Source organism: Ochotona curzoniae, unplaced genomic scaffold, assembly GCF_017591425.1.
Source record: "Ochotona curzoniae isolate NIBS_2020 unplaced genomic scaffold, NIBS_Ocur_1.0 contig_2723, whole genome shotgun sequence".
Classification (NCBI taxonomy): domain Eukaryota; kingdom Metazoa; phylum Chordata; class Mammalia; order Lagomorpha; family Ochotonidae; genus Ochotona; species Ochotona curzoniae.
This window is the reverse complement of record NW_024465573.1, coordinates 15,255,563-15,270,471: the sequence shown is the minus strand read 5'-3', so window position 1 is coordinate 15,270,471 and position 14,909 is coordinate 15,255,563. Positions and strand designations below refer to the sequence as shown.

Below are 14,909 nucleotides of genomic sequence, written 5' to 3'. Positions count from 1 at the left end.
GTTTTTTTGTTTTGTTTTGCTTTTTAATTAAACATTACCTTTAAAGAAAGTTGCAAGCAAAATATAGTGAGCTCTTCATCTTTCCTTGACTTAAAAACTATGAACATTTTGCTGCATCTTTATTGTTTTTTCTCATAAATGTTACTTTTACTGAACTATTTGAGAGTAAGTTACAAATGTGATGACCTTTTATGCTTACATACTTAATTGTTTATTTCCTAATAACAAGGACATTATCTACATCAGGAGTTGACAAGCAAAACTCAGAAACTCAAAAACATGAACTGAGGATGGAATTTACATTCCTAAGCAATTGTTAAAAAACAAAATCAGTGCAAAAAATAGATAAAAATGACACTGACATTTAATGCTTAAAAATTTATTATGTGGTTCTTCTAAGAAATATTTGCAGTCCCTGTTCTGTAAAATCAGTCTAACCCTCAGATTCAGGAAATTCAGCATTCATAAAATACTCTTTTGTAATTCATATCCAGGCTTTGCTAGTTGTGTGATGCAGTACTTTATAGTAAGCTTTCTCTCTGATCTGGGATTCAGTCCTTGATCCTGTATTACATTTAGTTGTAAGTCCTGTTTGCTCTCTAATTTGCAATGCATCATCAATTTTTGTTTGTCCTTCCTGACTGATAGTTTTGAGGAAGCCAGTTTTGTTGCAATGTTTTTCAGTTTGAGTTTGCTTAAGCTAAGTGTAAAGAAATGGATTTTGGGCTTTTGGTAGGAATGTATTTTCAGCACTTTGTGAAGAACATTGTGCTGCTGCTAAATAATATATAATATATATATTTTATTATGATATATATAATATATAATTATCAATTAGAGTATTGATAAGTTCTGTACTCTTTGATTCTGTCCTGCTTGTGGCTTTTTTTTTTAAGATTTGTTTTTAATAGAAGGCAGATTTACAGAGAGAAAGAAAGACTGAAAAGGTCTTCCATCCACTGGTTCACTCCCCAAGTGGCTGCCATGCCCAGAATTGAGCCAGTCTGAAGCCGGGAGTTTCCTCTGGGTATCTAACATGGTAGCACGGTCCCAAGACTTTGGGCCATCCTTTGCTGCTTTCCCAGACTACAGGCAGCGAGCTAGACTGCCTTTCCAGACCACAGGCAGGGAGCTAGATGGGAAGTTGAACAGCTGGGACACACTGGCAGCCATCTGGGATCCTGGCACCTACAAAGTGAGGATTTAGCCACTGAGCTATTGTGCCAGGCCCATACTTAGAGATTTTAGCTGATATACTTTTATAAAATTCAAGGAAATGAACATAGAAATGAATTTGTAACCTGCCCTAAATATATTCCATAAAAGAGATGTCATGGGACTTATGCTTGTACAGCCTATTTTTTGTGGCCATTAAATATTTGCAGTTTAAAAGGAGATGACAGGGCCCAGCGCGATGGCGCAGTGGTTAAGGTCCTCACCTTGCACACCCGGGTTCCCAAATGGGCGCCGGTTCTATCCTGGCAGCTCCACTTCCCCTCCAGCTCCCTGCTTGTGGACTGGGAAAGCAGTCGAGGACGGCCCAAGGCTTTGGGACCCTGCACCAGTGTGGGAGACCCGGAAGAAGTTCCTGGCTTCGGACTGGCATAGCATCGGCCGTTGCGCTCTCTTGGGGAGTGAATCATCGGATGGAAGATCTTCCTCTCTGTCTCTCCTCTCTGTATATCCGCCTTTCCAATAAAAAAAATAAAATAAATCTTTTAAAAAAAAAAAGGAAATGACAGTTTAAATTTATTGATTTCAGGTAGTCTTGAAGTTGAGAATAAGCATATTTTCATTGTTGATATCACTAATGTTTATGCTTCTTAAAAGTAGTAATATTATAACAAATGCAAAGTGAGTAACTACTTTACATATATTATTATGAAAGTATTTTAATCTAGTCTTGGTAATTGTACAAATTTTCCTAAAACATGATTTTGATTACATTTTTTAAAAATTTATTTATTTTTATTGCAAAGTCATATATACAGAATGGAGGAGAGACAGAGAGGAAGATCTTCCATCCAATGATTGATTCCCCAAGTGACTACAACGGCCGGTGCTGCTCTGATCTGAAGCCAGGAGCCAGGAGCTCTTCTGGATCTCCCATGTAGGTGCAGGGTCCCAAGGCTTTGGGCTGCTCCACTGCTTTCCCAGCCCACAAGTAGAGAGCTGGATGGGAAGTTGGGCTGCCGGGATTAGAACCAGTGCTCATATGAGATCCCAGCAGGTTCAAGGCAAGTACTTTAGTTGCTAGGCCACCTCACCAGGCCCTGATTACATTTTGATTACAGTTTTTGATCTCTTGTTGAAGGCATAATATGCTGTAAATGTTAATAATAATTATCATGGGGCCCAGCAGGGTAGTCTCGTGGCTAAAGTCTTTGCCTTGCACGCGCCATGATCCCATATGGCTGCTGGTTCTAATCCTGGCTCCTTTGCTTCCCATCCAGCTCCCTGCCTGTGCCCTGGGAAAGCACTCAAGGATGGCCCAAAGCCTTGGGACCCTGCACCGGCATGGGAGACTTGGAAGAATTTCCTGGCTCCTGGCATCAGATCAGCCATTGTAGTCACTTGGGGAGTGAATCATCGGATGGAAGATGATATATCTGTATAGCTGACTTTTCAATAAAAATAAATAAATCTTTTAGAAACAAAAATATTATAGACTCATGTAACAGAGATGAAAAATCCTTAACAAAATCTTGGAAAGGATAATCCTGCAATATATTAAAAGAAAATGCATTATAACTAAGTGGAATTTATCCTGAGATTTCAAGATTGATTTAGCATTTCAAAATCAATAAGTAAACTTCTTCAGTTTGTTAAAGGATATCTGTGAAAAGCCCAGAGCTGGCATCACACTTAATGGTGAAATATTGATTACTCTTTTGTAAGATATTGAACAAACCAAGAATGTCTGCTCTTACCATTTCTACTAAATGTTATATTGGATATCTTACCTAGTATAGTAAGTAAAGGAAAAGAAATAACATCATAAAGATTGGAAAGGAAGTAGTAAAACTATTTGTAAAAAATACTATTTGTGGGCTTGTTATGATGGCTCAATGGCTAAATCCTTACCGTGCAGTTCCAGGATCCCATTTGGGGGCTGATTTGTGTTCACTTCCCATCCAGCTCCCTGCTTGTAGCCTAGGAAAGCAGTAAAGAATGACTCAAAGCCTTTGGAACCTGCAACTGTGTGGAAGAACTGGAGGAAACTCCTGGCTCCTGGCTTTGGATCAGCTTAGCTCCAGCTGTGGCAGCCATTCGGGGAATGAACCAGCAGATAGAATATCTTTCTCTCTGTCTCTCCTTCTCTCTGTAAATTTGCATTTCTAATGAAAGTAAAATAAATCTTAGAAAAAGAAAGAAGACACTCTTGTGGATTTATAAACCCTAGGAGATCAACAAAAGTACTTGAGCCACTAACAAGTTAATTTAGTAGCTTACAAGCACAATATTGAAATAATGTTTTTTGGAAAATGAAATTAAAATGCTGTTTCAGATAGGATGAAGACTTGTAGAATGCCTTCTTTCCAACATCAATAATTAAATATTCATAGGTTGGTTTAAATAATAACATAACAGATGGAGTGAAATAACAGTAATGGCGAAATGAAGATTGCACTTTAAGACTATAATCCATTGAGTCCATTAGGATCAAATTCATTTTAGTATCGCCTTTCAAGTAAGTAAATAAATATTGAATGTTAAAAATGAAAATGAAAAGGCAGCTACACACAGGAGAAAGCATTTGCATGCATGTACTTATCTGTCTGGGAGTTTAACAAAACATTTGAACAGATCCTTCTCCGGGAGAAGGATCCTCAAGTGGCTAATAGGGAATGAACACAAATGCAGCATCATTAGTAACAAGAGAAATGCAGATCAACCCCAATTTCATTCAATTTACCCATTGCTAAGAAGATTGAAATTTGAAGACAACTCAAACAAACAAAACAAAACCCGGATAGTAGCCGGTGCTGCTAAGACTCAGGCAGCCTGTTTCAGATGCTTTAGAGCAGTTGAAAATGTTTCTCAAAATGCAGTGTCTTTCTTGATTGTATTGCTCTATGCTTAATGTTACAAAATTTCATTTTGGCTTCACACCAAGCTGCATGTTTGGCTGACTCATAGCGTTTTTGGAGGCTTCCCTTTCTCCGTTATGCATGGAGTAGGAGCCAGAGTGTGAAAATCCTTGCTGAACTTTCCCTACACCTCTGGATCCAAAACTCCTATGTTGTTGATTGGATGCAGAATGATGTAACTGCTTTCAAAAACCGGCTGAGTTTGTTACTCAGCGACCCATCAACTATACCTCTTGGTATTTACCCTAGAGTAATGAAATGCTTATCTGAAAATGATGTGCATAAGAATGTTTACAGGGGCTTACCTTGTAGCATAGTGGCCTCAGCATCCTATGTGGGCTCCAGTGTGAATTCCAGCTGCTCCTCTTCCTATCCATCATTCTACTAATGTGTTTGAAAAAGCAGTGGAGGTGGGCCCCAGTGGCGTGGCCTAGTGGCTAAAGTCCTCGCCGGCTCCACTTCCCATCCAGCTCCCTGCTTGTGAACTGGGAAAGCAGTCGAGGACAGCCCAAAGCCTTGGGACCCTGCACCCGTGTGGGAGACCTGGAAGAAGTTCCTGGCTCCTGGCTTCGGACCGTCACAGCATAGGCTGTTGCTCTCACTCGGGGAGTGAATCATCGGACGGAAGATCTTCCTTTTTGTCTCTCCTCTCTGTATATCTGACTTTGTAATAAAATAAATAAATCTTTACAAAAAAAAAAAAGAAAGAAAAAGCAGTGGAAGATAGCTCAAGTGCTCATGTCCCTGCACCTTCTTGAAACATTTGTGGGAGACCCTGAAGAAGCTCTTGTCTCCTGGGATTGGTCTGACCCAGTCCTGGAAGAGAACCAGATTGGAAGATCTCTCTTCCCCCACCCTTTCCCTCTCTCTCTGTAGCTCTGATTTTTTTTTTTTTAAACAGATATTTTAAAATATTCATAGAAGCTATACATGAAATAGTACCAAACTGTATACATGAACATATTTTCATATAAGTAAGTTGTATTGTGTTTGTAATAATGGGATATTACTCAGCAATACATGTCTTACCTACTGGTTGCTACATCAACTATGTTGAATGGACAAAGCTAGATACAGAAGAGTACTGTATGAAGTTCAAGAGTAAGCAAAACTATACTCATAGAAATCAGAGTAGTAATTGCTTTGAAATAGGGAAGGATTAGCTGAAAGGGGCACAAGAAGCTTTGTGTGACAAAACTATTTTTTTGGGGGGGACTGGGCTATTTTTGATGTGATTACAAGGGTGTATACATTTGTCAAAACTTACTGAACTGTATGCTAACCATCTATACATTTCGTGTGTAAATTAAACTTTAGAAGTATTATTTTCCTACCAAATCATTCCTCTTTCACAATTAGGAAATTTGATCACACTCCAAGGATTCTCTTCGAATCTTCTAACGATACAATTCAAAACAACTTAGACTTTTTATTTTTAATATTTGTTTTACTTACTATATCTGTATTATACAATTTAACAGTTAATTTTTTGTTACTTTGTTTATTGCTTCTTTGTGTTGATATCTTTAGCCCTTAACTAAAATTTAGTCACTGACAAAAAATATACTTGTGTTCAAAAATTCCATTGATAATTATATGTTTTCTATTTTTCCTGTTAGATGTTTTCCTAATGTTTTGCTTTATGAATTTTGAGAATATTATTCGTTTGGAGTATGTAAATAGAGTCCTTATATTTTTCTATTTGACCATTATTTTCACGAAATACTCCTTTTTACCTTTAGTAATCCTTACTACCTAATGTTGACTTTGTCTCTGATTAATATATAGCTGTACCATTTTTCTTTTGATTTTACTTGATATATGCAAACATTTTTTTCCTGTGATGTATTTTTTTTTAATTTCTAAATTTCTTTAAGTTATTATTTTCTACATTTGAGAAAGGGAGAAGTGGAGGAAGAACTCCCACCTGCTGGTTCCCTGCACGAGTGCTGCAGCAGTCAGGATTAGGCCAGCCTAAACTGGGAGCCAGCTGTGCCCACGCCTGCTGCTCCCAGGCTATACACCAGGAGCAGCTGGAATTAGAGGAGGACGCAGGACTCCAACCCATGGACTCCAGTATGGCATGTGGGTGTCCTAAGAGGTAGCTAAACCACTACACCAAACCACCCCTCTCAAGTGTTGTTCTGTAGTTGGGGTTTTTAATCCTTTTATGTTTAACATAATTATTCATATTGAGTTTAGATTTAACATCTGTATGTTTTTCCTTTGCCTCATTTATTGTTTTCCTTCTAAAATGGGTATTACTTAAGTATGTGATATTACTTTATTCTCCTTTGGAATAATTATAGTTATACAGTCTTTTAATATTATTATTCTGAGGATAACTTCCTTTACGGTTTTTACTCTTTTGCTCTTTCCACAATTTCTAACCAGTCATGGAATTCAACAGGTATTTTCAGTACGTCCTAGATTTGCTCTGTTCTCTTGTTTATTTTTAAAAGGCTAAAGTTTTTTTTATTAATATAATACATGGTATATGATTTTGCCTGTTATTTCCAGAATCACACCCAGAAAATTTGATACCGTCCAGGCATCTGAACATCACAAAAGTGGAATTATAACCGGTGATGTTGGAGACTTGACTTTAAACAAGAGGGGAGTACGAACATCCTTTACCTTTCGGAAAGTGAGGCGAACACCTTGTACCTGTAGTAAGTATATGGTTTTGACTTTACTATAAAGTGCACTAAAATGAGCACAAAAAATCCCTTTTGATTTCATCAGCACCCAGAAGTTCTTCTTAACTTATGCCATTTTCCCCATAGTTTGCTGTTATTGTACTTTCATATAGTTAAAAAATTTTTTTCATTTTCTTTTTTGAGTATTTGGTTATTTATATCAGAGTTACATAGAGGTGGAGATGGAGGGAGAGACATCTGCTATCCCCAAGTGGCTAAGTGGGCAGGACAGAAGCCAGATGCCAGGAGCTTCTTCTGGATCTGCTGCACGGGTAGCAGAGGCCCATGTGCTTGGGCCATTTTCCCACTGCTTTTCCCAGGCCTTTAGAAGGAGTTGAAATGTTTCCATTCGCTGTAGAAACCTTCAGAGTAAAAGGAGAACATGGAGACGATCAACATGGGGTGCTGACTGATGCATTTATGCTATATAAATATTTTTATATATACATTTTGCTGTAGGAAATACAGTAAATGTAAATGATATTTTAGAAGAGTCAGTATATAGATTAAAAACAAAAATCATAGACTCTGCTTAACCATTCCCATTAAATTTATTTATATATATGTAGATTTTAAGATTTATTTATTTTTATTGCAAAGTCAGATATACAGAGAGGAGGAGAAATAGAGAGGAATATCTCCTGTCTGATAATTCATTCCCCAAGTGAGCACAATGACCGGTGCTGTGCCAATCAGAAGCCAGGAGCCAGGAACCCCTTCCAGGTCTCCCACATGGGTGCAGGATCCCAAAGCATTGGGCCATCCTCAAGTGCTTTCCCAGGCCATAGGCAGGGAGTTGGTTGGGAACTAGAGCTGATGGGACTAGAACTGGCGTCCATATGGGATCCCGGGGTGTTCAAGTTGAGGACTTTAGCCACTAGGCCACAACGCTGGGCCCTGAATTTATATTTTTTGATGACAGACACTGAATCTTGACATACTTATTTTCCTCAGAAGTAGTATTTGAACGTAATTGGGTACCAGATAAGTATTTTGTTTGTTAAAGTAAGAGTTGAGGCTGTTACAATTCTGGGACAATGAAATATCACTTACACAATGTTAGCTTTTGCTTGAAACAGCTTTTCAAGTCTGTAAATTATTTTTTAAGAATCCAGCAGGGGAGTTGCAGATGAAAGATTGTTCCATAGTAGATAACTTACAGAATAAGCAGTTGGTTGTGTTTTAATTGAAACAGAAACTTAAAAGGAAGTAAAGGAACTGCTCAAAAGTTTGTCAGAAAAGGCTGTTTTGAATTTTCTATTGAGTACATCAGGAACTAAATTTCTTGGATGTTGTTGGAAGAAACCTCTTTCATTGTCTAAAATTTTGTAGTGACTGTGTTGGTGAAATCTGTTTTCTGTCCCAGGAGTTTTGATGATGCCTACAGTTGCTTTTGAATTTAGTCATGATCTTAAACATTGTTTTGAGCTAAAAGTTTATGCTAAATTGGGATGCTATCCTGCTAGAAAACTTATCATCTCTATGTTTGATATCTTACTATTGATGAAGCGTCAAAGTTTTTGTTTATTTTGCTGTAAATATCTCTGAAGACTTAAAATGTAGATTCAAAAATTATTTTAAGATGTATAATAAGTATTGATGAGTATCTAATACTGTAGCTTATGAAACATAGAAAAATAAAACACATGGGTTCTGTTCTTAAGGAATAGAGGTGGAGACACAAGCTGATTTTCTTATATAAATAAGTCTAGGAACCCGTGTGGTGGCATAACAGGTCAATACTTCACCTGCCTGCAACAGCATCCATATGGGCAGCAGTTCATGTCCCAGCTGCTTCACTTCCCATCCAGCTCCCTGCCTGGGAAGGCCTGAGTCCTTGGGACACTGCACCCGTGTGGGAGACTTGAAAGAAACTGCTGTCTCCCAGCTTCGGATCACCTTAGCTCTGGCCATTGCAGCCATTTTGGGAATGTACCAGTGATGGGAGACTTCTTTTTCTGCTTGCCTTTCTCTGTAAAAATCTACGTTTCATTTTAGTATCTGGAATATGTCACTCCATTCTCTTCTGGCCTGTAGAGTTTCCTTGAGAGATCTCCTGTGAGTTTAATTGGCATTCCTTTGTATGTCAATTGATTTTTTTCACATGTACATTTAAGGATCTTTTCCTTAGGCACAATTGAAGAGAGCTTGATGATCATGTGTCTTGGTGAAGATCGCTTTTGATCAAGCCTGTTGGGAGTTCTGTGCCCCTCCTGGATTCCCAATTCTTTCTCTAGATTAGGGAAATTTTCCTTTATTATTTCATTAAATATATTTGTAAAACTAGTTTCTCTTTCTGCACCTTCTGGGACTCCCATCACTCTTATATTTGGCCTCTTAATAGTATCTTTCAGTTCTTGAATACTTTTTTTGGCCTAATGCAGCTCTGCTTCCAGCTTTTTGTTTGCTTCCCCCTGATGACAGGAAATATCCTCCAATCCTGAGATTCTTTTTTCTACTTGCTTCATTCTATTTTGGAGAGTATTCACTGTACTTGTAATTTTCTCTACTGTGTTTTTAATTTCTGATGTATCAACCTTGCTTTGCTTTATTGCTACTATTGCTTATGGAAAATATTTCTTAAATTCTTTGAACTCTTGTATGTGCTTCTCATTGTTTATCAGAAGCTTTAAAATGAGTTTTATGAATTCTTTGTGCCCCATTTTCTCGATGTCTTCCTCAGTGAACTCTGAGGTTGGCATAGGGTTTTGCTCCTTTGCAGGGGAGTTTTTGGTAATATTCATTGTGCCTTTGTCTCTTCTTTTGTCTTGGTCATTGCAATTCTGGTTAGCAGAGTCGTCTTCTTGGGGCAGGTTTCTAAGCTGTGTCACCCACAGTTCTACAGTTTGATTTTACTTATTACAGTTGGTGCACAGCGAGTTCCAGGTCTGGGTTCTTATGTTAGATTTCCATAAAGAACTCTGTAGCACCAACTCCTGGCTCACCAATCTCCACCTCCTGTGATTTTGTGCTGAGGTTGCAATGTTATCTCAGCAACCTTTCTCCCACTTCTGCTTGGAGCAGGTCGCAGGATTAGAGACACCAGGTATCCTATATAATTAGGTTGTTGGTGGCGCTGTTCTTGCTGGAACCTGATGGACGTTAGATCTGGGTGCCACACGGACCTATTTTGACCCATATGAAGCCACAGTCAGTATTATTATTTTTTTTTTACAGGTGCTCATGCTTTATTTAATATTATTTCCATTTTATCAAAAACACTCCAGTATCATTTTTAACTACTATAAATACCCTGTAACATGGATTTTTTTTAAAGATTTATTTATTTATTGGAAGTCAGATATACAGAGAGGAGGAGAGAAAGAGAGGAAGATCTTCCATCCTATGATTCACTCCCCAAGTGAGCGCAACGGCCGTTGCTATGCCGATCCAAAGCCAGGAGCCAGGAACTTCTTCCAGGTCTCCCACACGGGTGCAGGATCCCAAGGCTTTGGGCCGTCCTCGACTGCTTTCCCAGGCCACAAGCAGGGAGCTGGCTGGGAAGTGGAGCTGCTGGGATTAGAACTGGCATCCATATGGGATCCCGGCGCATTCAAGGCAAGGACTTTAGCTACTAGGCCATGCCGCCGGGCCCACTTCCACATGGATTTTTCTTTAAGCCATCTCTGTGATCCACATTTAGAAGACTTCTAAAGTTTAAGCAATTATGCAGACTTGCTTTTTTTTTTTAAGTTCCATATTGTTTCCTTAATATATCTGATGTAAAAGGAGATTTTAAGGGAGAAGCCCCACCCAGTCTCCCACTCACCCCAGTTCCCAGATGTGGGGCATGCTCCGAGGGTCTTGCTCAAGTGGTTCTGATAGTTCAACAGTTCTGAATTGCTGCCACTCTCACCACTCCAAGCACGATGCGGTCTTTGGAGATTCTACTGAACGACATAGTCCATCATATAGTCTCCGTTTGCCCAGTATTTTCATTGCCAACATATAGCTGAGGAGGTTGATTGACTTGTTCTGTCCTCTGTCTTTTCTTGGTTAGCGTTCTGAGTCCGAAAGCTGGATCGGGGGATCCCCAAAGAAACTTTGTCTGAGGTGTTCCCAGAACCATGCTGGACTGCAAACACTCATTGGTTCCAGTGGAAGGCGGGGCTGAAAACAGAACCAACCCAGCAATTGCAACCACCAGCTGATTGGGGCAATGGACTGTGCCAGGCCCTGTTTGCAGTCCAGCCTGGTTCTGCCTAGCACATACTCGGCCCTCACATAAACCAGTGGGAGCTGCAGCCCAGCCTGAGCGACCCACAATAACCCCCACCAGGCCCATCTCCTACCCTGGTTTGCCAGTAAGTGTGGAAGACTAGACTAGTCTGACCCACATCCCCTTCTGCTCTCATACATGTCAATGGGTATTAAAACCTTGTTCCGTCTAACCAACTCAACTATCCCGCCTTCATGGATGTTGTTGGCCACCCCAGCCCCTGTCCTAGTTTTGTGCCCTTCCGTGGGGGGTGGTAACCCAAGTGGGAGGAGCCCACTATTTCCCTCCCAGGCCACTCCCACTCCCAGATTATGCACTCTCCAGGTGGTTCTGTGGTTTAACTTGACAGAACTAGCCCACAGTGCCAGCTTCTGCCAGCTGATGCTGTGGCTAAACCCCAACAACCCTCACCCACTCTAATTGTAGATTGCACCAGTAGGAACAATCAGTCCAGCCTGGTTTTTCCATGATTTGGTCCACATGAGGCGCACAGGTGTTGTAGCCCTGCCTAGTCTGGTCTACCCCATCCCAGCTCACGCTCTCCAGTGGGAGTAGCTGTTCAGCAAGGGAACCACGCCTTATTCTCCTGCCGGTTCTGCCTCCTCCCTTCCTGGCTCTCACATGTACTGGTTGGGTGCTGTGGTCACATCTGGCCCAGGCAACCTCACCTTGGCATTCCATGTTGTGTATTGCTTTTGTCGCGACTGTGCCTGGCATTCAGATTTGCCAGTGGATGACGTGAACTCAGCCTGGTCCACAGTCAGTATTATTTACCTGCGGAACCAGTGGAATCCATGGAACTCAGTGAGTTCTCGCGAGCTCAGCACTTGTGCAGTTCACTGTTGTCCCCTGCAGTCCTAAAGCGTTTGCCACAGTGTACAGAATGGCGCCTGACGTGCCACCACTAGAGTTCTTGATCTGCTGGCCATTAGGTCTGAGGGCTACCCAGACCTGTTTTGGGTGGAACCTGTAGAATGCCACATTGATGCAGTTCACTGAGTCAGAAATGAGTTCACTCCCAGTTCAGCGTATGCTCAGTGCTTTCCCTTGCCTTTGCCTCATTATGCACAATGGCGCCCAAATCAGCTCTAGGGGGCTGACTGGGCTGTGATATCCACCCTGTTCTTGCACTGCCTGTCTGGGATCTATTGCTCTGTTTTTTGCTCTTGGTCAAATCAAACAGACCAGCAGGACGGACAGTTCTTTGGCTGGGTTCACTTCCCAAGCTCCCAGTGAAAGTCGCTTCCCTTCCTGGTTGCTGGTGGAGTTCAGATCGCTGTTAGGTGAATGCCGCTGGAGTATCAGTCACTGCAACACCACACCATTGTGTCTGCTGCTTTCCTGTCCACTGCTCCATCTGAGCCATTGAGGAGGCTCAGCTTTGACACTGCACTCCATGGTCAGACCATGGAACCTGCAGTTTTCTTCATGCTTGAGGTTTTGAGATCAACAGTTTGATTGTAGGGATTTCCAAAGAAAATGTCCAAAATTATCCCAGACTTGATCTTGTGTGTACTTGCCAGTACAGTGTCTGGCACAGTCCATTGTCCCTCTCAGCCTATGCATATGCTGGTGGTTGCAATTGCTGGGTCAGTTCTGCCTCCAGCCCCATTTTCTATACAAACCAATGGGTGTTGGAGCCCATCCCAATCCTGCTCACGACACATGTGGTTATGTAAACCAGTGGAAGCTGCAGCCTAGTTGGGGTGACTCGCAATAACCCTCATCAGGCCCTCCCCCTGCCCTGGTTTCCATGCTTGCTAGTACATACAGCAGAGCGGTCCAGTCTTTCCCACATCCCTTTCAGCTCTCATGCTTGTCAATGGGCATTGAAGCCTAGTTCAACCCAAGCAGCCACACTATCCATCCCACACCTGCCGATGAATGCCACTCTCTGTCTAGCCATGCCTGCCCAAGTCTTGGTTCTCATACTCACCAGATAGAGTGGCATCCCAGGAGGGAGGTGCCAACTGTTTCCCTCCTGGGCCCACTCCCATTCCTGGATCATGTACTATCCAGGTGGTTCTGCAGTTTTGCTTGACAGAATTAGCCCCCCATGTCAGCATCTGCCAGATGATGCTGTGGCAGAACCCAATCAACCCACACCCACTCTGAGCTATGCTTGTACCAGTACTAACAGTCAACCTAAACTGGCCCTTCCCCACTCTAGCTCACATGAGGCCCACAAGTGTTGTAGCCCTGCCTCCCTGCCTGGTCTGGTCTGCCCCAATTCCAACTCATGTTCTCCAGTGGGAGTGGTGGTCCAGCAGGTGAGCCCTCCACATTCCCCTACCAGCTTCGCCCTTTCCTCCCCAGGTCTTGTGTGTGCTAGTTGGGTGCCACGACCTGGTTTGGCATGACCTGGCTCACCTCAGCTTTTGCCAGTGGATGCTGTAGCTTGTCGTGGCCCAGCTCACCTCCACTTTCAGCTCAGGTTGATGGGGGGGCTAAAGTCTAGCCCAGCCCAGCCAGCACCCAGTCCAAACCCTCATATGTACTGATATGTGTTGTGAATGGACCCAGGCCGACCCACACTTTATTCTGGTGCTCAGATTTGCCAGCAGGTAATGTGAACTGGCCTTGCCTGGCCCACCCCTGACCTGCGCCAAATGTATACCATTGGGTACCGTTCCCTGGCCTGGTCTGGGCTGCTCCTTATTGTGGTTCTTGCGCTCACCTGCATGGACTGTGTCCCAACAGAGGAATTTCCTCTATCCAGACTGTTGTGCCCCAAATTTGAGATCCCCAGAAATCACCAGGAGTTTGAAGTCTATCCAAGTACACAAGGAGAGTTTATTCAAGCTCAGTGTATCCGAGTCCGGGCTCTTGGTTGAGACCAGCCAGCCAGCCAGCTGGGACCAGCACCCCTTACTGGAATGTGGCCCCAAACAGCCCACAATAGCTTGGAAAGGGGCAATTCAGAGTAGCCTGCAACTGAGGGGAAATACCACACATTCCCTACCTATCTCAGCTGGACAGCCCATGCCTTCAGCAACTAAGGTAAGCACCCACTTAATTACTTGGAGCCACCTGTGAGATAACCAGACTTAGGAGGGCCTTAATTCGTAAGAATTTGGGCCCATCATTGCTGAAGGTCACATAGGCTGCTAAAGGTCACAAAGGCAGTTTGGCGGCCCCGGTGCGATGGCGCAAGTGGTTAAGGTCCTCACCTAGCACGCCCGGGATCCCATATGGGCGCCGGTTCTATCCCGGCAGCCCCACTTCCCATCCAGTTCCCTGCCTGTGGCCCGGGAAAGCAGTCGAGGACGGCCCAAAGCTTTGGGACCCTGCACCCGTGTGGGAGACCCGGAAGAGGCTCCTGGCTTCGGACTGGCATAGTATCGGCCATTGCGCTCACTTGGGGAGTGAATCATCGGACGGAAGATCTTCCTCTCTGTCTCTCCTCTCTGTATATCCGCCTTTCCAATAAACAAAATAATAAAAATAAATCTTTAAAAAAAAAAACAAAGGCAGTTTGGCCTGCAAGCTCACAGTTTCTTAGTAGCAATGAGCCAAATGGTTGGGATTTTGATACTGAGGTTTTTTAAAACTTCTCCTAATTTCAGATTTCATGCACATGGATGGGTCCATAAGCCAGCCCTACTCAGTCTACCTCCTGACCTAGCAGAAACAATGGCCTTTTCTGACTGGCCTTCAACCCGTTCTGGTTATTATTGTTGGGTGTTACAGCCCAGTCCAGCCTGGTCCACACACAGACACAGATCACACCTGGCTCATCAGAGGCTAAAACCTAGCCTATCCCGCCCTACACCTAACCTGGTCCTCACAAGCAGCAGTGGGTGCTGAGGTCTAGCCCAGTCTGGCGCACCCAGCCCCAGTCCACACTTGTGCCAAGGGACACTGCAGCCATGTCCAGACCAGAACATGGGTCCCATTCTA

At 42.6% G+C, this 14,909-nt stretch overlaps 1 protein-coding gene across 1 annotated transcript in view; it reads left to right on the top strand.

The window, feature by feature from the left end:
• ALKBH8 (alkB homolog 8, tRNA methyltransferase) overlaps positions 1-14,909 on the top strand; it is a 70,888-nt gene that overhangs the window by 32,475 nt on the left and 23,504 nt on the right. The window contains exon 10 of the mRNA XM_040976883.1: positions 6,612-6,763. Coding sequence (XP_040832817.1) covers positions 6,612-6,763 — 152 coding nt within the window. The remainder of the gene's footprint in view (positions 1-6,611; positions 6,764-14,909) is intronic.